The 25,224-nt window shown below is 40.5% G+C and overlaps 1 protein-coding gene across 7 annotated transcripts in view; it reads left to right on the top strand.

Annotated features, from left to right (window-relative positions):
- LOC126457331 (zinc finger CCCH domain-containing protein 13-like) overlaps positions 1-25,224 on the top strand; it is a 243,890-nt gene that overhangs the window by 111,873 nt on the left and 106,793 nt on the right. For all 7 annotated transcript variants that reach the window (XM_050093536.1, XM_050093537.1, XM_050093535.1 and 4 more), the window contains exons 8-9: positions 10,580-10,824; positions 15,529-16,995. In XM_050093536.1, the coding sequence (XP_049949493.1) occupies positions 10,580-10,824; positions 15,529-16,995 (1,712 nt within the window). The remainder of the gene's footprint in view (positions 1-10,579; positions 10,825-15,528; positions 16,996-25,224) is intronic.

The raw sequence follows: 25,224 nt of genomic DNA, 5'->3' as shown, positions 1-25,224 counted from the left end.
CTTTATTGACACATTCCTGGGGTCAGATACATCACATGATCACACTGACAGAACCACAGGCACATAGACACAGGCAACAGAGCATGCACAATGTCGGCACTAGTACAGTGTATATCCACCTTTCGCAGCAATGCAGGCTGCTATTCTCCCATGCAGACGATCGTAGAGATGCTGGATGTAGTCCTGTGGAACGGCTTGCCATGCCATTTCCACCTGGCGCCTCAGTTGGACCAGCGTTCGTGCTGGACGTGCAGACCGCGTGAGACGACGCTTCATCCAGTCCCAAACATGCTTAATGGGGGACAGATCCGGAGATCTTGCTGGCCAGGGTAGTTGACTTACACCTTCTAGAGCACGTTGGGTGGCACGGGATACATGCGGACGTGCATTGTCCTGTTGGAACAGCAAGTTCCCTTGCCCGTCTAGGAATGGTAGAACGATAGGTTCGATGACGGTTTGGATGTACCGTGCACTATTCAGTGTCCCCTCGACGATCACCAGTGGTGTACGGCCAGTGTAGGAGATCGCTCCCCACACCATGATGCCGGGTGTTGGCCCTGTGTGCCTCGGTCGTATGCAGTCCTGATTGTGGCGCTCACCTGCACGGCGCCAAACACGCATACGACCATCATTGGCACCAAGGCAGAAGCGACTCTCATCGCTGAAGACGACACGTCTCCATTCGTCCCTCCATTCACGCCTGTCGCGACACCACTGGAGGCGGGCTGCACGATGTTGGGGCGTGAGCGGAAGACGGCCTAACGGTGTGCGGGACCGTAGCCCAGCTTCATGGAGACGGTTGCGAATGGTCCTCGCCGATACCCCAGGAGCAACAGTGTCCCTAATTTGCTGGGAAGTGGCGGTGCGGTCCCCTACAGCACTGCATAGGGTCCTACGGTCTTGGCGTGCATCCGTGCGTCGCTGCGGTCCGGTCCCAGGTCGACGGGCACGTGCACCTTCCGCCGACCACTGGCGACAACATCGATGTACTGTGGAGACCTCACGCCCCACGTGTTGAGCAATTCGGCGGTACGTCCACCCGGCCTCCCACATGCCCACTATACGCCCTCGCTCAAAGTCCGTCAACTGCACATACGGTTCACGTCCACGCTGTCGCGGCATGCTACCAGTGTTAAAAACTGCGATGGAGCTCCGTATGCCACGGCAAACTGGCTGACACTGACGGCGGCGGTGCACAAATGCTGCGCAGCTAGCGCCATTCGACGGCCAACACCGCGGTTCCTGGTGTGTCCGCTGTGCCGTGCGTGTGATCATTGCTTGTACAGCCCTCTCGCAGTGTCCGGAGCAAGTATGGTGGGTCTGACACACCGGTGTCAATGTGTTCTTTTTTCCATTTCCAGGAGTGTATCTTGACCACGAAATTTCCTTGGTCTGAACCCAATGTAACACATAGGGATGCTATCGAATGTTAGCTCCGAGGCCACAAACCACCACCAGCTTGTAATTACAGAAATTGCATGACCTGTGTGTAGACATGTAATACCACATACCTCTGGAAACCTACCAACGTCTTTTCAAGTCAATGCCATGCAGAGAACCACTGCTATATTTCATTCCAGAGGTGGACCAACACACTACTAAGCAGGTGGTCATAATGTTTTGGCTCTTTGGTGTATTAATATACATGTGGTCAGATAAGGTGGGCTCCATCACCATATGCCATTGTTTTACATAACTACCCATTAGAGTGAACCCAAGAGTTATGTCAGTTACTTCTTCCTTTCTTCTATTCATGAGGATAGGTTCTCTAGCCCTATTCAAGATTTCCTAGTAGGGGTTCAAGTACATGGTGTTGGTGTTGCTGCTTCCCCATACCAGGTTGTGACCATTGGCATCACAACCAAGCAGCAGTAGTTTAGTCTGCTGCGAGCAGCTGTCTTCCAGTCTCCATACCTCCTGGAAGGAGCCATACTGTCCTCATAAGGAAGGAAGGTAAACTGAGGTCAATAAAATTTCCCTTGTCGTTCATTCCTCATGTTGTTTCATCCCGATGGTCGCTAAGTCCCTGGACAAGAAGCCCACCATCGACATGAATGAAATTCCATTCTTAACACAAATACATTTTATGAAGCTCTTAGATTTATAGCATAAATTGACTCATCTCCAGTTTCTCAGATGCCTGAAACACCCCCTTTATATAGATAGGGTTTTTGGATCAAGGCCATGTCCACCTTCTGTCTTCCCAGCAAATGATTCAGGGCAGTAATTGCACCTTTACTGTATCGCAGGTTTCTCTGCAACACTTGCAGCCTCCAACTTGTCAACATGGTTGCTTTTGATGTCTTTGATTATCCTGGTGGTGACCTGCAAGAACGTTAAGTACAATTTCAGATCCTGTTCTCACATTGCCACACTACCAACTTCCACCACTAAGAGTTTGACCATCTGATACAATTTTTCGTTTGATTATCCACCAATCCTATGTCAAGACCTTCTGGTTTTGCACCCTATTTTCTCGAATAGAGTCTGTGAGGGAGAATCCTTAAGAAGTTTTGGTACCAAAATCGGTACTTCTGTGGTCTTAAACAAATCAGTCACTGTCTTCACCAGCAGCTCTGCCTCTTCCTGCAGAGATATCTTGGTCACCATTTCCTTAAACCACTCTACTGTTTCGAACACCACACAAACAAAGGTAAGAGCACCTATATCCAGATGAACCCTCCTGCATTTGGGTTCTGGGCTTAGCAATTTATAGGAACAGGAGATAGCTTCCATTCAGCATTCGACAACATAAAGTGTGTTGTGCTCTATTGCAATGTTCATTGAAGCTTTAAACATTCTGTGCTGTGACAGTAATGGGAAGCCGTAATGCTCTCTGCTTTAGGCATTGTTCAATATGGTTTGTGTTAATTATTTTGGAAAATAATCCTGGGTATCATCTCTCTCAGGAACTTGGGGGATCATATCACATTTTTGTTCTTTTAGATAACAATACTTTGGCTGCTTCCAGGGTTAAATATCTGTATAAAATTACTTTTTACACTCAGCAGGGAACTCTCTTTCTCAAGCAGCTCCACTCACTTTTGTACCCCGTACAATATTTATGCCTTTTCCAGGACAGGTGCTAGGGAAAAATATAATAAGTGTACTCCATCTGTAAGTATGAGGTTTGCCCTCACTCATCCCCCTCTCCCTGCTTACCTTCACCCCCACAAAAGTACTGCAGAACCTTAACACCCCATTATTTGAACAAGATGTTACTCCTCACTGACCATTTTTAGTCGAGTACATAGACTGTCCTAAGTTCCTTAAAACTGGATCCTAACCATAAATACTTTTAGAATAGAGCTTAATCGGATTAACCTAGACATAACTATAGTAATATAATTTCAATCCATTAAAAAACATGTCCCTACAAAATATCCAAGTATAAAAATCACAAAGTATTACTATTTGCAAAAAGTTAACTTGCTGAATAATCAAGCTAAATATTAGCAGTCAGTGGTCAAGACAGAGGAGCTACTTCCCTAGTTTGATTATTACTAGTCCTACAAAGCACATTTTACTATCTCATCACAGTGGCAAACCTTGTAATAATTACCAAATAATAGTTTATTTTGTCTTATACTGGAGAAACATAAAGTTATATTTCATATTTTGCCCTAGTTTTGTGTTACAAGAACTCACTGAAATGATTGTCTGGCAGCTGCCAACTAATAACCCCATTTTCTTAACAACTATCTGTAAAAGACGTATAAAAGTTATGAAACTCCATGCCTATAACTCAAAACTAAACCAGTATAGTTTATATAAGTTTAATCATTATGATCTACAAGTGGCAGTGCTTTGTGAAATTTATTGCAGTTTGCATTTCTTCATTGTACCGCTTGACCTGTTTTACACATGTTCTCCTTGAGCACCCTTTCCTTGCTGTCCAAAGAGATTTATGTACCTTCAATTTCAACAATTCTATGAGTGAATATTTCTCCTTCATAAGATCTGTTCCCATTTATTCTTCACCCTTTACATTGGAACACACTGTACAGCTTGCCAGTATTTTGTTTATTTTTGTACAGTAACTACATTGCTTACTGTCAGTCCATCTTGTGAATTCTGACCATTTTTTCTCCACTTTCCTTCCTCATGAGCTTTATTAAGGATACCCAATTGTTCCAAGTAACTTAAAATTGAACTGACTCTGGATGCCTTACCAATCATTTTCTTCTTACATAGATGGGAATCCTACTGATTAATACTGTCAACAAATGGCTCTCATGTGAGAACTTTACCCTTGTCACGTGCCATTCATAATATTTTCTGGGTCCAGTAATTCCAGAGTTACTTTCTGCTGTTCTCTGTCAGACCAATATTTCTCTTTAAACTGCCTCTCAAAATCTTTCCGATTCTGGACTTCTATCACATTAAGGACACCCCATACTCCGGCTTTGCCCCTCAGGTGTTGTGTTACAAGATAGATTTTCTTTTTGACGTTCCACATTGGTGAAATATTATCTTTAGATGTTCGTAAAAGTATTATAGTATGTACTTTCCCTTCAGGCTTGAAACAGGGATTCTTACTGGATAGATGACTTCCACTTTCTAAATGAAACTCCTCCCACCACTCATCTGCACTCCCTATCATTCTGGGTGAAAGCACAGTACTCTGTTTTAATTCCCCCTTGTTTTCAGATTCCTCAAATTTCTTGTTCAAATTAATAGTGTGGGTCCTCCAGTCTCTATTCCCAATATCTTTATCAATAGTCCTTTCAGTACAATTAATCTTGCTGTGGTTAATAATCTCTACCCTCAGTGTGTTCTGCTCTGTGTACAAAATCTACTGTTGCTGACTGTACTACTCCCATTTTCCTAACTGGATTTTGTTGGAATGTTTCCTTTAATTCAGTAATCCAGTGACTGTTACCGTTCACTTGTTTGTTTAAAGTTTTGAATTCCTGCCTAGTTTCCCTTAACTCAGTTGCTACATCCAAGAAACTGCCTTCCTGTAATTTTCTTGGGCATTTACAACAGGTGACACTTCCTGCACTTCTCCCCTGAGCTCCGTTTGCAGAACTTCTAAATTATCGTAAAACTCCTCTTTCAAACGTGTTATTTCGAACCAGATCTTGTTATAACATTAGATTTAATTTATTGAATTGATCATTAATTATATTAATATCTGATTTTAATAGTGTTTTTTTCCTACTTTCTAGTCTGCAAAATGATCTTCTAGTTGTTTGTCAAGTTTTGTCACTTTACTGTTTAATTCAGCAAAAAGGTCTACATTATATTGGGTAGAAGCTTCAGAGACAGCCGACAGGCTCTCTAAATTTTTAGTCTGACTGTTTAGTTCTTTATTAATAGTAATATATGTAAGAGACATATATGTAAGAGACAGCTTTCCTATCAACCACGAAGAACTGCTAATAAAAATTTGTAGCATACTCGGTGGGCGCAACAGCAGCCAGTTTATATTACACGTCGATGAACCCCAATCAGCTGTGGTGTTTGTTCACATTGTGAATAATAATAATAATAATAATAAAAGGAGACTTCCAGAATCAAATTTTTTTGAAAGAAAATTAAGTATGTAGGGAGGTTTCAGACCACGGAGAAGCTGTGCAGAGCAGATAATTAGTTTAAAATTGATTGTGGCATACTACAAGAAACGGAACAAACCTCTGGCAATAACATTTGTAGATTTTAAGAAGGCATATGACTGTCTCCACAGACCTTCAGTATTAAAAATTTTAAGAAATCTAGGACTCCATCCAAAACTAATTAAAATAATACAACTCACTCTAACCAACACCAAATCAAAAGTGAAGTTTAGAGGAGAAATTTCGGAGCCATTCCTCATAAAAACAGGCTTAAGACAAGGTGACTGCCTATCACCATTACTTTTCAGCTGTGCCCTGGAATACATAATGGAGGATGGTACAAGGACAATCCAAAGAGGATAAGAATTGAAAGTGCAAAAGATGATATTAGCTTAAACTGCTTGGGATTCGCTGATGATCTTGCTCTCCTAGCCAACACCGTTCAAGAAGCTAGGCAACAAGTGAAATCACTACAAGAAATAGCAGAGAAAGTAGGCCTTAGAATATCATTTGAAAAAACGGAGATTATGCTAACTGATCCACCACTTGCAAACAAAATTACAATACCAAAAATTTCTCTCAAGTGTTTCAGTTTTTTTGCTGTCATTTGGAATTGCTACAAAAATCTACTTATGTAAAGATTTAATGGCTTTAACCAGTAAAACAGTTGTTTTTTATTTACTTTTCTGTTTTGCCTAACATTGCAATATCTAGATACGTATTTTCATTGTTCATTCAGTTGATCACAGCGGAGCCTCCAAAATTTGTAGGATGAAGTAGTTCTAACTTCAGAACTGTCTATTGCTTTCACACTTACAAATTCCAATAATGAACAACACAAAGAAACAGTACAAAGCAATGTGTGTCTTCTCTATGAACATAGTTTCTCCATGAACACACAAAAGCTACTCTGTAATATTCATTGTCTCTGGTGCATCACTTGTCTCACAAGTAGGAAAACCTTTTAAGTCCCCCATCCAGATCCCCCACTACTATGAATTAGGTAATACCTATGGCTCTGGGTGATCTGCTTAGGCCAGGTGAGTTGTACAGGAGCAAGATAACTCTGGAACCAGAGAATATGATTTTATAATAAAATGATTTGTTAACTCTGGAACCAGAGAATATGATTTTATAATAAAATGATTTGTTTGAAAAACATATGATTAAATTAAGGTAACAATGTTCAGAGTGCATAATATTACCAAAAAGAAGTAATCAGGCAGAGAAGATAAACAAAAATATAGTTTACATCAAATGTGAGTACTACAGTCACTCAAATTCTTTCTTTAAGACCATGTTACCTCTCTCTCTCTCTCTCTCTCTCTCTCTCTCTCTCTCTCTCACACACACACACACACACACACACACACACACACACACACACAATTATTGTGTCTGATAGAGTAGTCAAAAGAGAGTAAAAACTTTTCACAGGGGAGGGAGTACAAGTAATTCAAAACTAGATCTTATTAGTGAATTTTAGTTATGTGCAAGAGGTAATGTATTTTGACTTACGATGTAGTTTTATGAAGCTAAAGAGTGTCATGCATAACACACGAGGGTCACTCTAAAAGAAATGCACACTTTTTTTTTCTTTTTTTTTTAAATCCATATTTTATTCTACATGTTTGAAAGTTTTACAGTGTGTAGATACATCCTTTAGGAACAATATTTTCACTTCTCCACATAATTTCCATCCCTCTCAACTGCCTTACACCATCTTGGAATCAGCGCCTGTATTCCCGCATGGTAAAATTCTGGACCAACCTGTTGGAGACACTGTTTGGCAGCGTGCACAAGGGAGTCGTCATCTTCAAACCTTGTTCCACATAGAGAGTCTTTCAGTTTCCCAAAGAGTTGATAGTCACATGGAGCCAGGTCAGGACTGTAAGGCGGGTGTTTCAGTGTTGTCCATCTGAGTTTTGTGATCGCTTCCATGGTTTTTTGACTGACATGTGGCCGTGCATTGTCATGCAACAGCAAAACATCTTGCTTTTACTGATGTGGTCGAACACAACTCAATTGAGCTTGAAGTTTCTTCAGTGTCAACACATATGTATCAGAATTTATGGTGGTTCCTCTTGGCATGATGTCCACAAGCAAGAGTCCTTCGGAATCGAAAAACACCGTAGCCATGACTTTTCCAGCAGAAGGTGTGGTTTTGAATTTTTTTTTCTTGGGTGAATTTGCATGATGCCACTCCATTGATAGCCTCTTTGTCCCTAGTGAAAAATGATGGAGCCATGTTTCATCACCTGTCACAATTCTTCCAAGAAATTCATCTCCACCATTCTTGTAGTGTTCCAAAAGTTCGCTGCATACCGTTTTTCTTGTTTCTTTGTGAGCCAACTCTTAACATCCTGGAAACCCACCTGGCACAGAGCTTTTTTAACGCCAACACTTTCAGTATTCTGCAAACACTTCCTTCCACCATCCCAACATAGGGTGACAATTCATTCACTGTGATGCGTCTGTCAGCAGTCACCCATTCGTTAACTCTCTGCACATTGTCTGGCGTGTGTGCAGCATGAGGCCTGCCGCTGCGAGGACAATCCTCAATATTGCCGTGCCCGCTTTCATCACGTAACCTGCTTGCCCACTGACTAACTGTACTGCGATCGACAGCAGCATCTCCATACATCTTTTTCAACCTCTTGTGGATGTTTTCCACTGTCTTGTTTTCACAGCACAGGAATTCTATGACAGCACGTCGCTTCTGACGAATGTCAAGTGTAACAGCCATCTTGAAGACATACTGTGACGGCGCCACTCACAGGAACAGGTTGAATTAAGTCTGACAACAAACAAGAAGGATGTATCTACACACTGTAAAACTTTCACACATGCTGAATGAAAACAGTATTTTTACAAAAATAGTGTGCATTTCTTCTGGAGTGACCCTCGTATTTCTGAGTAAATCAACAATTATTGATGTGGTTGTTCTAAGTCATTGTTGGTAAGTGTACAATCACGATGTAAACATAAGTCTTATGAAGTCTTTTGATGGGTGTAATAATTGTTGTAAGTATGTTCCGTACATTTTCCCCCTTCAACACTAATGTATATTGTCATAATTTGTATTGAATTACCACAGTTTTTTAGTGTGTCTATTAGTAAACATAACATTGACAAAAGTTCAATACAGAAAGTTAGCTTTAGGAAACCAGTAGATTTTATTCCAGATTTCTCTCTTGTTTTAATACAAACCATTTTCTTGGGTGCCATAGCCTCAGTTCTGAAAGTCCGCTTGTAATCCATGTAGGATAACAGATCTAGAATTTAAAAAGAAGCACTGAGGTTAACTTAAATTGTTTGCTCACTGTCAAGAAAAGCAATTGCACCAGCCACTATGCAGCCTTGTCTGTGAATGCTGTTCGTGGGCTTGGGATGAGTTGCTGTTCAAAGCATTCTGATTACTGCCAAGCGATTGGAAGCTGCTGTGAGTGGATGTGTTATGCGAACTATGAAGAGTTGCATACCAGAGACACCAAAGGGAACTTGAATTTTATTGTCTCCTGTGGATCTGTCTTCTCTCCAGGAAAGACATAATACCACTCGTTGTCTTGATTCAGTGATATGAGTTTATGGTAGGTCTAGGGGGGCTGTGCAGAGGAGGCAGGGATAAGGGAGGCAGGGAAAGGGAGAACTTGTTACTGCACCCATACCTCTTACGAATAGTTTTCAGGTATGATCTCCCACTGAAATTGAGCCAATGCAACACATTTCACTTAGACGACAAACCCAGCATTGCCCAGATATTCACGTTGGCCAATTTTCTATTAGAAACGGAAACAAACAATAACTTTGTTTTTAGTATAATATTAAAAAAAATTCATGTCCATGTATTCATGAAAATGCCTTTGGAATTATGAAACAGCTGTACAAAGAAATATGCATAATGTACAAATATAGAAATACAGTCTCTATGGCAATGCATCTTCACAGCTCTATAGACGGTTATTGTTTTCGTGTACAGCCATTGATACTTCACTGTTGAAAACTGTCAAAAGTGGTGCCAGGTGTCAGTGATTTCATTAACTTGACTCAACTGTAAGAGTGTTGTAGTAGTAAAGGATAAATGTATTAAAACTTCATGCATGATGCAGCATTTTTCATGCATCTCAGTGTTTCTGACATCATCTCTCTTGAACTGTGGGTCATACAATGATATATTTGTGTAGGTACATTCAGTGGCATACGTGGATACTGTGTGCAAAATGTGGTGCAAATGGATGTAGTAACAATGAAGTAATAAATTTTGAATTCATGTGAAATGTGGCAGTTTTTCATGCATCTCAGTATTTATGACTCCATAATTCCTGAACTGCATCTGGTAGTATGATATAATTGTGTAGGCACAATTAGCGGCATATGTGGATACTGTCAGCGAATTTTGTTGTTGTGAATAAAGTTAGTAACATGGAAGTAATAAATTTAAATGTGCAAAGTACAAAGACCAGCTAGCACAAGTAAGAAATTACAAGTTCAGAAAACTACATAAAGAAGAAGTGGTATCAGACCTCTAAGAGGAACTTAAAATATTAGAAGACTACTTGACCTACTAGAAGACTCTTAGTAGGAGCCTTGTAGAAATGTTGACTTCTAGCCTGTTGTGACATAGTCATAAGCCAAGAAGCATTTATGGGCATTGATAATGACTAGTCAGTCACAGCTTTCTTTCCCATTAAAAAAATTACAAGAGTGTTTTACAAATATAAACTTCATTGTTACCCAACAGGAGATCCTATCATCACCACCTCACTCCCTGCAGGAAGGGAATTCTTGTTATTTGTGGAACTATGATGCTGTGACCCCACTCTATTTTATAAATGAAGCTCTGATAACAGTAGGGGTTTTAATTTCATGATGTGAACTGTGTTGCAATTAACAGTATTTTCTTAATGCAGCATAGATTTAAGCCATGCAGTTACTGTACAAATATTCTTTTTTTAAAGCATTACTCATTTTGATGGGAACAGAAATGAATTTTAAAACTGAAATCACCTCATTCTATTCAGGAAAGACTATGACAGAATCCGAGACAAAGAAGTTGATCGCAAAAAAGATGACAGGCGACTGGAGATTCCAAAAGAGCGGACAGTAAGCAGTCTAGAGCGTACAACTGTAAGGACAACCAAGGATGATGTTACTAATTCATGTGGAAGACGTGATGACATCCGTAAACGAGATCCGCCACCACCACCACCACCGATTTTGGGACCACTTGATAAACCTGCTTCAGAACGTGATTTTAGTGTTAAAGGTAAGTTAATAATTTTTGTGTTCATTACATTTCAGGTATGCTGATTACACTAAATCAATTATTATGTACATTATTACTTTAAATTTTTAAAGATTATGTAATTTTTGTTATAAATGTTCTATTCATTTGGCACCAATAATGTTTCCTATTCCTGTCTTATCTGAAATTACCATTTTATCCACTACACATTTTTTTTATGCGCAAGGTGTTGCTCCTCAGCTGCAAGATACAATTTCTGTGGTGTTTCTAATATTAATTTCAGTTTTGTTTCTTTGATGTATTGGTGGTGTTAGCCCGAAGTAGATGAGTCATTGGGTATTTCATCTGATATTTAGTGGCAACAGGAAAAGTCATTTTGAATCTTATTAGAAACAAAATTAGCCCGAATTATAATTTTTGCATGCATTTGTAGATGGTATGAAATTGGTCGGGAGTAATATTGAGTTGAAAGATATTTAAAGATGGTGACAGCAAAAGAGAGAGAGAAAAAATAACCTCTGTTCTAGCGGTGACAGAATGGCTGCTGTGCTGCACTGACTTCACAGCTGAATCTTACTGCCATGATGAAACAATCATATCTTTGTAAATAAATTGCAGGGTGAAAGAGTCGTTCTGGAAATGAATCCTAGACTGTGGCAAAGACATTCTCTGCAAGATCCAGTCTTTCATGATAACTGGTCCAGCAGAGTATGTGGAAGACCTTCTGAGTAATCGGAATATGTAGTAGGAAAGAAATATTGACAGATGAACACAGTAAGGAACAAATGCATCACACCCAAAAGACAACGAAATGGCTTCAAGTTCCAAGTTTTAATGTATCAGGAAGTTTAGCAACAGTGAAGGAGTCGTTATGGCACACATTGTTGCTTGCTATCATTTTGTATGTGGCTGTGTACAGGATTTGCTTTTGAACATGTAGTTCTTATTTAAAAATCCCTCAGTGATAGATCAATGCGTTTATAAGTTAATATTTTGAGCTATGTTCAAAGATACAGAAATTTTGAATAATTGTGTCCATAATAATGTAGGTTGAGCTCAGTTGCAGTGTATTGAATTACTCTCAGTAAAGTAAATTTAGTTTTATTTTCCAAAAGTATCATTTATTGCTACTGTGTGTGTAAGATTTGCCGAAGTAAAGAACTGCAGGAGAAGAGTACACTTTGGAATCAACCATTACCATCCATATGATTTGTAGTTTCATATAGGTCAGCACTTTTTTATACTGCAGTTATTCAGTAACTCATTATGTTCAGTCTCACAAACGAGACACTGGTTTTCGCACTACTGTTATCTTGCCCTGCAATATTTCTCCATTCAGTGTTCTGAATGCCAGTGAAAATTATTTGCATCACTTTTTTAAACTGTTTTTATGCCACTTGTTTGGAGATGATATGCGACATTCTAATGCACAGTATACATGGATTATGGTTATTGGCATAAATTACTGAAAGATTGTATTCTTATTGTAGTAAATTTTATACATGTTAAGTACAAAGGCAGAAAAACAAATAAGGTGGTATATCAGGTAGAGGGCAAGTTATTTCCACCAAATGCAGAAGAACAAAGTACCACAAAGAGTGCAGTAGGAAATGGGATTGTTCTGAGTTTGGTGACAGTTATTTTACACTCTTATAGTATCAATCCTCCACAGCAAAAGGAGTATAATGAAAAAGATGGGAGAAGCTATACGAAGTAAATACACTAGAAGTTAAGTAACTGGAGATTGGAAATGTAAGTAAAATAAGATTTGATAGAGAGCATTCTGTTAAGAACTTTACTTAAGAAATAATTAGATGGAGAATGGCTGTTTAAGTATGATGGTTATAACTTGGGCACATAAGAATGTAAGTAATATCTTTCAAAAACAGTCAAAGAACAAAAATTGAGCAAAAAATTAGAGACATACTCAAGAAAGGATGTGAAAATTTTCAGTGGACATAAATAAAGGTTCAGCAGAAGTAGCAATATCCTGGAGGTATGAGTCTTCGTTCATAAGAAAAGAGAATGGGGAAAAACAGGAAGAAATTACAGAGATTAATGGCCTGACAACGCAGAGCAGGAAATGCCATATAGTGCCGCTCCCACTAAAGTGATATAATGTGACACAACATGTTGCCATAAGGTCCTGTGATGCATATCCATGCAACACTCCTATTCCCACTGGAGTGATAACAGCAAAGCATGCATTATAATTTCTCACAGTGTGATAAAGGGTGCTATTCCCACACTCGTTAATGAGCAAGTATTTATAATGGCATCGATTCCTTTGCATCACATAAATTAAACCACATTTTGCGTTGGACAAGTAGGTTATTAGAAATAGTGATATTTACAGCTATAAAAATAAAACATTAAAGAAACCACATTCAGTAATTACTGCTCTAAAACAGATTGCTAGATAATGTGAGGAAGAGTCATCAGTAGAAGATTAGTTTGATTTATTATGTTTCAGAAGAATTTACAGATCCAACTACCAATAGTAACAAGCAAGATGGAAAAATGAAATTAACAAAATTGTGCATGGAAAGAGAAATGCACATGCCAGCTCATATTCTGCCTTTTGTAAGACCTCAGATTTTGCTGTCCTGCCAAGGAACTTAAATACCAGTCTCATGAAATAATTAGCCATTGCATCCCCATTTCTTACTGCTGATGCATATCTTCTTTTTCCATCCAATTTCGTTGACAGATTCAAACATTTTTGCAGTAAATTTGTCTTCAAGTCGGTAACACCTAGAACACAGTATGCTTTAATTACATCAACAGAAAAAACCAATTTCACGTTTGTTGCTTGCCGGAATATACTCCATTTCTTTGACAACATGTTTTCAAAAACAGTTACAGAAAGTTTCCTGAATGAAACTATTAGTGCAGAAAACAAAAATTGACACAGACAGTGCATTAACTGAGGTGACAAATATCATGGGGTAACAATATGCACATATATTGCTGGTGGTAGTATCACATACACAAGATATAGAAGAGCAGTGTATTGGCAGAGCTATCATTTGTTCTCAGGTGGTTCATGTAAAAGTTCACCGAAATGATTATGGCCACATGATGGGAATTAATAGATTTTGAATGCAGAATGGTAGTTGGAGCTAGACACATGGGAAATACCATTTCAGAAATCATTAGGGAGTTCAATATTCCAAGATCCACAGTGTCAAGAGTGTGCTGAGAATACCAAATTTCAAGCATTGCCTCTCAACACAGACAACACAGTGGCCAACTGCCTTCACTTAACGAGCGAGAGCAGCGGAAGTTGCTCAGGGTCGACAATGCTAACAGACACCCAACACTTTGTAAAATAACTGCAGAAATCACTGTGCAGGGCATTTGACAAATGTATCCTTCAGGACAGTGTGACGAAATTTGGCGTTACTGGGCTATGGCAGCAGATGACCGACATGAGTGCCTTTGCTAACAGCACAGTGCCTGCAGCACCTCTCCTGGGCTTGTGACCATATCAGTTAGACCCAAGATGACGTGAAAACAGTGGCCTGCTCAGATGAATCCCAATTTCAGTTTGAAAGAGCTTATGGTAGGGTTCGAGTGTGACGCAGACCCCATGAAGCCGTGGACTTGAGACATCAATGAGACATTGTTTGAGCAGATGATGGCTCCTTATAGTGTGGGCTCTGTTTACATGGAATGGACAGGGTCCTCTGGCCCAACTGAACCAACTGAGATCATTTTCAGCCATTCACGGACTTCACGTTCCCAAACAGTGATGAAATTTTTACGAATGACAATGTGCCATGACATCGGGCCACAATTTTTTGTGATTGAGTTGAAGAACATTCTGGACAGTTCGATTAGACTGTTTGGCCACTCATCTCGCCTGAAATGATCCCCTCAAACATTTTTAGAACATAATCGAGGGGTCAGTTCTTGCACAAAATCCTGCTCCGGGAACACTTTCACAATTATGGATGGCTATAGTGGCAGCATGACTCAGTATTTCTGTAGAGGACTTCCGGTGACTTGTTGAGTCCATTCCACATAGAGTTGCTGCAACATGCTGCACAAAAGGAGGTCCAATGCGATATTAGGTGGTGTCCTATGACTTTTGTCACCTCAGTGTAACTCTGTCACTGATTGAAAATAACTCTTAATGCAATGTTAACTTAAAATGTGATTGTAACTGACTCATTAACAACTTACAAAACAGAAATTTGAGCCATAGTTCCATAGTGTGGCTATAGTGTCACATCAAATATGGTGCAGCATAGCTCATTCCTGCCAAAAATCAAAATATGTGTGGAGATACATGTCAGTGTTGTATCGCAAATTGCGTCATTTGTCATATTACATACCATATTGCCTATGATGTTGCAATTGATACATCTCTTTTTTTTATAATGTGAAATAATCTGTGTAAGCAAATTCTAACTCTGTGCTGCATCACTTGACCATTCCAGAAGGCAATTAAATTTAGATATATACGGCATGAAATTAGGAAAGCTATTGAACTTGCCAAATATGCAATTACAAACACTATTGCCATGTTATTGACTGATTTTAGAGACTTCTGTTTAGAAATGCTAAAGGTCAACTAGTGTTTGTAAGAAAATTTTGTATTGAGTCCAGTCTAATGTACATTAATATAAATTTCTCGGCAATAAAATCAACAATTTTGGAGAAATAACATATCTATTTGTATGATCCCATTTGTAATTACATTTCTGCTTTTCTTTTCAGGTCGAGAGCATGATAATGAAAGGGACAGGATTCGCGTTAGAGATACACGTGATTCAAGAGACTTGAGGGATCGTGACAATAAGGACACCAGTCGTGATGGTAGTGATCTCAGAATTGGTCGCGATCGTGACAGAGATTCAAGAAAGGACCGTGATGAAACTGTCAGAGACCATGACCGTGATAGAGATCGTGAAAGGGAGAGGGATCGTGAACGTGATAGAGAGCGTGACCGTGAGCGAGAAAGGCGAGATCGTGAAAGAGAAAAGGAACGTGACAAAGGTCTCAATAAAGCACGTGAATATGAGCGTGAATTACCATCGCTGTTGTCATTAGCAACACAGCATCCTAATCTTGGAGGTCTTGGTGCAAAAGCAACAACATTACTGAGTGCTAATTTGGAAAGTAGTAAGAGTCTAGACAAAGGCATCGGTGGCCTAGGAGGAGGCCTCGGTAGTCTTGGATTGGACCGAAGTGGTCTGGATAGAGGGGGCCTGGATAGAGGGGGCCTGGATAGGACTGTTCTAGACAGAACTGGTTTGGATAGGAGTGGAGTAGATAGAGGTATATTAGATAGAGGTGGTTTAGATAGAGGTGGTTTAGATAGAGGGGGTTTAGATAGAGGTGGATTAGATAGGAATGGGTCAGAAAGAGGTGGCTTAGACAGAAGTGGACTTGATCGAGATAGGGAGAGGGATAGAGATCGTGAGAGGGACAGGGATCGTGACCGTAATTCTCTTCGTGGTTCTGATAGAGATAAGGACCGGGACAGGGACAGGGACAGGGATAGAGATAGGGATAGGGATAGAGACAGGGACAGAGATAGGGACAGGGATAGAGACAGAGACCGAGAAAGGGATAGAGATCGAGACCGAGATCGAGATCGTGACAAGGACAGAGAACGTGATCGTGATAGGGAGAGAGACAGGGACCGAGATCGAGATCGTGACAGAGACAAGGACCGAGATCGTGAAAGAGATCGTGACAGAGATCGTGATCGGGGATCAGACAGAGAACGCGATAGAGATCGTGATCGTGAAAGAGATCGTGATAGGGGTTCAGATCGAGCTCTGGCACGTATTGCTGCTGAGAGAGGACTCTCTCGTGGTTCTGACAGTAGAAGTGAACGAGATCGGGATCGTGTCGTGGAGCGTGACCGTGACCGCGACCGTGATCGTGACAGGGATCGGGATCGGGATCGAGATCGGGACAGAGACCGAGACCGAGACAGAGATAGAGATCGGGACCGTACTTTTGACAGGTCTGCTGATAGGGACAGAGTTAGCAGCTTTGATAGAGGGGACCACGATAGAGGTGGTGTTGGATTTGAACGTGCAGGGCTCATTGACACTCGAGATAGTCTTGTTGAAAGAGATTATGCACTACCAGCACGTGGTCGTGAAGCAGATAACAGACGACAGGTTTCTGCTGATGATAAGGGCTATGATAGTCCTTTTGATAATCGAAGAGGTTAGTATGATCTTAAAGCCTTAAAGAATATTTAGAGTTTTGTGTTGCAGTAGCTTTTGTGATTTTAAAGCACCTTGTAATGTTTTTATTTACCTTTGTGTTTATTTACTAAAATCAGTATTAGCAACGTTAAGAAAGAAGATTAATGCTTGTTGTTCAGAAACACCAGATTTCAACACAGTGTTCACTTACACGATGTCTCTTCTCTCTGGCATTGCAGTATGTTCTGTGCAACTAGCCATATGGCCTACAAATTGATCAGCTGATTGTTGATAATGTAATCTGCAACCCCCATCATCCTTCCCACTTTGGTTTGTCTTAGAAGGTTTGACCAGCTGTATTATTCAACAAATCCTCAACATCTCAGTTGCTGCAGCACATTGCATTAGATATTGTCATTTCTGCTATGTTGTACCCCTTATGCTATGGCTTTCCTCCGATAGTGGCCGGATTTGACCTTCTCTTGTAATGAGACTCCTCCTCCATCTTGAGGTCTTTGTCATGATGGGTATCCTCTTACCTCATGGTCATTTCTTGGTGGTGAAGGATATTTAATCTTTTTTGAGAGCCTTTCTTCTTTTAGATTCAGGACTGGAGAGAATGATTGTCAGTTTACCAACACTTAGGTAATGGAACAGTTTCAATACCATGGCAGACTCTCCATTTTGGACAAGAAATCATGAATTTATTGCTGCTTCTATCCCTATTAAAATGATCCACAAGCTCTGTTTGTCTATATGGGAGCTTCCAATTACTGAGTATTTATTTTCCACAATGGCCATCACATATAGAATGGCTCCTCATATTCTCTCAGTGGTGCTACAGAACACGTGTACCTCACTACCTGCTTTGTGTAAATTAATCTTCTTCCATCATATCTCTAGGATTTTCATTGTCTGTTTCTGGTCAGTACCATCTATATTTCTTACTGCCTCCACCATGTTTAAATTTGTTATTTCACAATGTTCGATTGTATCATTCACTCTGAGAATGTTTTGCGTATTTGAATAAAAGGCAATGTAAGGTTGACAGGCTGCAATGTAGGCTGGCTGCAAAGTCGTCGTTGAATGTTGACTTGTCTATTAACAGTGACTGAAATTTAATCTTGAGAAAATAACATCTTTCTTCCTTGGCTGACTTGCAACTCTTTTTTTTCATTCTTGGTACAGTATGTATCTTGAAATATATGATTTTAGGTTTTGTTTTTATGGGACTGTAAGCTTTCCTGAGTCTTACTTATACCGGTTGTTTCGAAATTCCATTAACTGTCTATCATATTGTCAGATATCTTTTTAAGATCACTTTGAATGAAATGGATCGGTATGCATTCATTAGTGGTGCCTATTCTCTTCCCAGTGAGTATATGGCAAAAAATTGTTCGTAGAAGAACAAATATAATAAAACTGAAAATTTAATTGAATAATGGGAAGTCCAGGTTGAAATACCAACAATATTATAAATAAGATAGATTGCTACTCACTGTAACATTGAGTTGCAACCAGCACAACAAAAAGACTATTACACACTGAGCTTTCTGTCAAAGCCTTCTTCAGAAAGGAAAACACACACACACACACACACACACACACACACACACACACACACACACACACAAGCAAGCACACCTCATGCATACGTCACCACTAACTCTGGCCAGAATGCAACTGTCATGCTGAGCAGAAGCAACAATCTGAAGTGAGTTGGGGAAGGAGGAGGAAAGTCATTGCAGCCTTGGAGAGCTCACAGGAACTAGATGGTGACAGGACAAGGCTGCCAGGCACAGCATCGGGAGGCTGTGGGGGAGGGAGAGAAATGGGAGTGAGAAGTGGGATGCGGGGAGTGGGAAAGGAGAGGAGTAGAGAAGGGGGAAAACTTGGTGAGGTGAGGGAGGGGGGGGGGGGGGGCTGAGAGCGGCACACAGTGAGACTGAGGAGACATGAATTGGGAGGAGGTAATAGCAAAGAAGGGATGGAAACTGTTGAGTGGAGGGTGTGGGGATAGTAGGTTACTGTTGGCTGAGGCCTGGATGATTTCGGGAGTGGAGAATGTGTTTTAAGGTAATTCCCATCTGCACACTTCAGAAAAGCTGCCAGACTGTGGCCAAGAGCCAAGTGTTGTGCCAGTCTGCAACTCAGCATGAGGTTTTGATTGGTCACTTGAAAGAATCTTCCAGTAGTAATAGATCCCACTAAGTGTTTCAGTAGGAAGGTCTTCCAGCACTTCTCATGGATTCGCTAGCCTTAGTTCCTCACTGTAACACAATTTGTTACATTGTTGTTTGATGAGTGACTTCATTAGAACATTCAAAGGCTGTAATTGTTACTCGAGTGTTATTCTATCACTGTATCATGTTGAAGTGGACCCTTCTTCATGCAGAGAATGAACTGAGGGCTGATTCAGTGGTTGCTGCTGCAAAAGTTATGTTTTCATTGACATTCAGTTCTTAGGTCTCTATAATCTAGTGGTTGATGAAACATGATTGGCTTCCTGTGTTCAAAATAGCAAGTGTCAGTTTACTAGTTGGTCCTAATAATCTCACTTGGGTGGTCTGTAAATATATAAAGTGAAAGCTGTTGTCACACATGGATACTTGATGTTCACCTTTACATTTTGTTTGGATGCCTTTTTCGTTGTAAAACATGCTCTTTATTATGGCCACATGCAAGGCGTAGCAAACATTGCTTAGTTTTCTTTAGTTTGTCCAGTCTGGCTTTTAATCTTTTTGTTTCTTTCCCTTGAACTTGCTTTACATGTAGAACAAGTGTCACATGTACAGAAATTACTGGAGACGGAATATCTCCCCATGTTTCATGTGGCAATAATAACTTCAATCTCTCTCTCTCTCCCTCCCTCCCTCCCCCTCCCCCTCACTCCCTCCCTCCCTCCCCCTCCCCCTCACTCCCTCACTCCCCCCTCCCTCCTCCCTCCCTCCCTCCCTCTCCTTTTTTAAAAGACACATTAAACAAATAAGATTACCTTCAAGTTTATTTTGCCTTTGCACATTGATAATCCAGTACCTACAAATTTCCTCAGGGAATGCTCACAGCAGTTTAGGCTTTAGCATTCTGCTCTGAGTGTCTGTGCCAGTGGTTCTCAACCTTTCTGAGACCATTACTCTTGAATGAAACCAGGTGTTAGCTAGTACATCTCCTCCCCCTCTTTTTCCTTCTCCATCATCAACACTAGTGCCTAGCTAATAACTGAAAAAAGAATTTTCTTTGAATACGTTTACTCTTAAAAAGATGAAAGATAACTGATATTTAGTTTTGCAGGCATTTTATTAAATGATGAAGGAATAAGATAATTGGCACTGCTTCTTTCTAACAACCTCCTATTATAGAATCGTCGAGCAACTCTCAGTGCATCATGGGTGCCACCTACAAATCCTCCTCAGATAAAAACAAATTATCTCACTGTATTGTGAGTTTCCACAATTGTTGAATCTACAATTGAAAATAAAAACAAAAGACCATTGGCAATTACCAAAATAGTAGAGGTGTTGCGTCTTTCACAGCCATTGAAGAGAATCAGTATTTTACACATAACATACAAGTGGGAGTGCAATAAAATAATAAAAAATTCAGAGCTCACAGGTTCTTTTACAGATGATCTATATGTTCCCACGTTGTGGTACTTTAATGACCTTCCATTAGAGGACCGAGTAGATTTTCTCATAACTGTGTTTTCTTTTAATGTGAGTGCAAAGTAATTTTAACAAGTTGGGTTGTTTGGGGAGGAGAGCAAACAGAGAGGCCATTGGTCTCATCGGATTAGGGAAGGATGGGGGAGGAGTTGGCTGTGTCTTTTCAAAGGAACCATCCCGACATTTGCCTGGAGCGAGTTAGGGAAATCACGGAAAACCTAAATCGCGATGGCCGGATGTGTGATTAAACTGTCGTCCTCCCGAATGCGAGTCCAGTGTGCTAACCACTGTGCTGCCTCACTCAGTTTTAACATGTTATTAAAACTGTGACTGCCCATTCAGAGAAAATTGATGTAATCATCACATCCTGAGTGTAATATTTCCTTAAGACAGTTTTTCATGGATATATTTATCCCTAAATTTCAGTCATTCCTTGGACCAGTGTATTCTTTTCATTTTCATATTTACACACACTACAGTGGAAGAATGCTTTGCCTGTGTTGGTAGCGATTCACAGTAGTGTCAAAATACATAGTTTTAAACTGCCTGGAAGTACGAGGTTTGCCCAGAAAGTAATGCACTGCATTTTTTTTTTTTCTTCAACAATTCTGTATTGAATATAATGAGAATTAAACACAAGAAAGAATGGTGTTTTATCTACACACCCTATTTTTCCATGTAATCCCCATCCCATTCTATGGCCTTCCTCCACTGTGAAACAAGGGCGTGTACGCTGTTGGTACCAATCCTTGTCCTGGTGGCAGAGCCAGTGCTTCACTGTGTGAATCACCTCCTCATCATCCTCAAAATGTCTTCCAAGAATGGCATCCTTTAAAGGCCCAAACAAGTGGAAGTCTGAGGGTGCTAGGTCAGGGCTGCAGAGTGATTGGGTTAACACTGTCCCACCCTGTTTTGCAATGTTTTCAGCAATCCTTAGACTTGTGTGGGGCTGAATGTTATCATGTTACAGCAAAACATCTCCTGGGTTGCTGTGGTGCCAAAGTCGCTGGAAGCACATCTCGAGTTTTGTTTGTGCGTTGACATATGCTTCTGAATTAATGGTACCACCTCTTGGCATCACATCAATGAGGATAGCCTTCACAGTCCCAGAAAATGGTGACCATGACTTTACTGTTGGAAGCAGTTGGTTGGAATTTTTTCTTCCTTGGGGAATGGGAATGGCGCCATTCCATTGACTGTCGTTTTGTTTGGGGGCTAAAAATGGTAAACAAAGGTTTCATCATCTGTCACAATCTGAGACAAGAAGGCCTCCCCCTCAGCTTCAAAATGTTGCAACAAATTGAGACAAATGTTTTTTCTGTGCAATTTGTGATCCACTGTTAAGACACCTCAGGATCCATCTTGCACACACTTTTGAATACCCAAGAGTGCAGATAATTGCAACCACACTTCCTTTGATGATTGACAGATGCAGTGTCAACTACCGAGTCATAATGTGTCTGTCCTCGCAAAGGACAACATCAGCTCGCTGCAACATCTCAGGTGTGACAGCAGTGGATGGTCTCCCCGACCGCTGCAAATCATGGATGCCGAACCACCTTCTGATGACCTCACCTTCTGTGCCCAGTGACTAACTGTACCTCTGTTGACAGCAGATTCTCCATAGACTTTGCACAAGTGTCTTTGAATATTCCCCACAGTTTCTTTCTCTGCCATTTTGAATCCGTCTTGCAGCTACACTATGTCAGAAGTGACGAAAACTTGGCGTGCTTGCACAGGAGACTTCAAATAATACATACGCAACATTTCGTGTTCATAGCCTTGTTTTTGGGGGAGAAAGAAATGTGGTGCATTACTTTCTGGGCAACCCTCGTAGATGATATTGTTAGCTCATTTTCTTCATATTAAAAAACATTTTCCTTTGCTGAGGAGGAACGTACAGCTATTGCTGTTGTACATGTGTCATCTATTTATCCGTACCATTGAAATCACATATTGTGGGCCCATTCGAAAGTTTCCCATTTTGCTTCTGGAGTATACATGCCAGATGACTCACCTTGCTATGTGTCTATAAATTGTGTGCAATTATTGTTTCTCAAACAGTCTTTAAATGATAAAATTATTCTTGGCAGCATAAATGTTCATACAAAGACAATTTGCTTAAGACTAAAGCCCGCGTCACCTAGGACAACAATTCCGCACATAGAGGCGGAGCAGAAAGGAAGCGTGGGGGCGTTGAGAACTGCGCATGCACAGCAGCAGAGAACAGGCAGACAAAGTCTTTGTTGCCGAACTGCACTGCTGTGGATAACAGTCAGGCTTGTGTACATTGTATTATATGTTCAAATCTATGAGGGGAATAATAAATATTAAAACCAATTGTGATCAGTCGTCATGAGAGAAATATTAATTCACGTCCATTGCCCCACAGATTTACTCTGCGTGATGTCAGGAGGCGAGAACAGCTGACAAAGCTTTGTGAAGACGTGAAGTTCAATTTTTCTCAAAACAACATTGAAACTGCTTGCAATAATTACCATTTATTGCGATTTGAACTGCATTATAAGTAAAAATTTAATACACAACAGAACTATCTTCAAGCACAAACTGAAATCGTTATATTTACTTGAGAACTGCTTCTGATCAGTAGAATTTTTAACAATGTGTAAGGTGTGTGTGTGTGTGTGTGTGTGTGTGTGTGTGTGTGTGTGTGTGTGTGTGTGTGTGTGTGTGTGTGTGTGTGTGCCGGCCGGTGTGGCCGAGCGGTTTTAGGCGCTTCAGTCTGGAACTGCGCGACCGCTATGGTTTGAATCCTGCCTCGGGCATGGATGTGTGAGATGTCCTCAGACGTTAAGTCCCACTGTGCTCAGAGCCATTTGTGTGTGTGTGTGTGTGTGTGTGTGTGTGTGTGTGTGTGTGTGTGTGTGTGTGTACGTTTGATGATAGTTGAGTGTAATCACTGCGTGTAAAAAAGAATTAGTGGTAGAAAAGACTAATGTAAAAGACTATTGTAAAAATGGTCAGTAAGTTGTCATTTTTTAATTGTTAATGGGCATTATGAATGTGAACTAGCATGTTCGATATTATTACAGTGAGAGACCGCATTTATTAACCATTGAACAAGGAAACAATTAATCATCATCTGCGGATAACTCCAGGGTATCTGAGTGATACCATCAAAAACCACCGATATCTCAACAAGTAACAGTTACTGTCATTTTAGGGCCTTCTCCAGTTCGTGTCTTGAAAATGACAGAAGTTTACAACATGGTGGGAGAAGTTAACTTCTCCTTGGCCAATATATTGAACATTATAGTCTGCATAATTAAAAGGATGCAAAGTCCTAATCAAAAAGGCCAGGAAGTTCTCATTATTATGTATGCAACTGATATGTTGACAAACACATTTTTTAAACCACAAGTCTTTAAAACTAAGAAATAGTATTACTTTGTTCCAAAGTCTACATCGTAATACCATCATCACTTCTATTTGAGTCTGTTTCTGGACAAAATTTACGATGATAGGTTCAAGGCTTATATCCCTCATCACTTTCCTGTCAGATTCTTCTTTCTGAAGCTTTTCAGCATGCCACACAGGCTGTGCCCATGCTACAGGTGGGATGTTGTCGTTGCCTCATTGTCTATTGCCTCATACACAAGCAATTCACTATATGTTATCTTTGGCTGTCGCAAAGTGCAGCAGTGGTGCAGCATGTAGGAACGAGATTCTCGCTCTCTAGCTGTAACTCTCTGCTAGCTGCTCAGAAAGAGAATGAATATTATTGGCCGCCAGTGGCTAGTGAAGGGGGATGCGCAGAACGGCTGAAACTTGGGCCGCCGCCTTACATGACACGAACAATAGTACATAATTATTACATTGTCATATGCTAAGAAAGGGTACTCGTGAATCTCCAGCTTTCATGTAGTGGGTGTTATTGGGAGCAAGCGCAATTTTTTGATGCTATTTTAGGTAATCGCAACTGGGATATACAGCTCGGCAATAATTTTTCCAAGGCAGAATGAGGTGCAGGATAGGTTGTGGGCCCTACATTGACTTGTCGTAAGAACTACTAGTTTGTACTACATCAGGTTTCTTAACTTGCATCTACAGTATTTTTACTAAATAATGTAGAAAATTACTTCTGAATAAACATTAATTGTCAGATTTCAATATTAGATTAGTGTACCGCGCAGCTTTGCTGAGTTAATACAATCAGGGGTTTCAGACAGTCCAGTAGGCGGCAGCATTCATTTGACGCATATGTAGGGGGGCCGAACCACCTGTTTCTGGTGAAGCTTATCCACCTTCTGATCTGTTACCTAGACAAGTATGTTTGTTGACAGATCATTCTGGACAGACATATGACAGTCTGCTTGCCTGCTGCCCAAGCAGTTCCCACCTCACTTCTGACATTGTGGCACTGTCAGATGTGTGCCAAGTGACCACACCACCTCCTCTCATAGTGATGGGTGCGCTCACATATGCAATTTTGCCCATTGAACAGAGGCCTCTTGGATTTCTATCGATGAAATGGTATGTTCTACCCACAGCGCTAAAGCAATAACAAAGCTATAAATGTGTTATGTTTTACACACACACACACACACACACACACACACACACAC

Source organism: Schistocerca serialis, chromosome 2, assembly GCF_023864345.2.
Source record: "Schistocerca serialis cubense isolate TAMUIC-IGC-003099 chromosome 2, iqSchSeri2.2, whole genome shotgun sequence".
Lineage (NCBI taxonomy): Eukaryota > Metazoa > Arthropoda > Insecta > Orthoptera > Acrididae > Schistocerca > Schistocerca serialis.
Note: the sequence above shows the minus strand (reverse complement) of the source record. Positions and strands in the feature narration are given on the sequence as shown.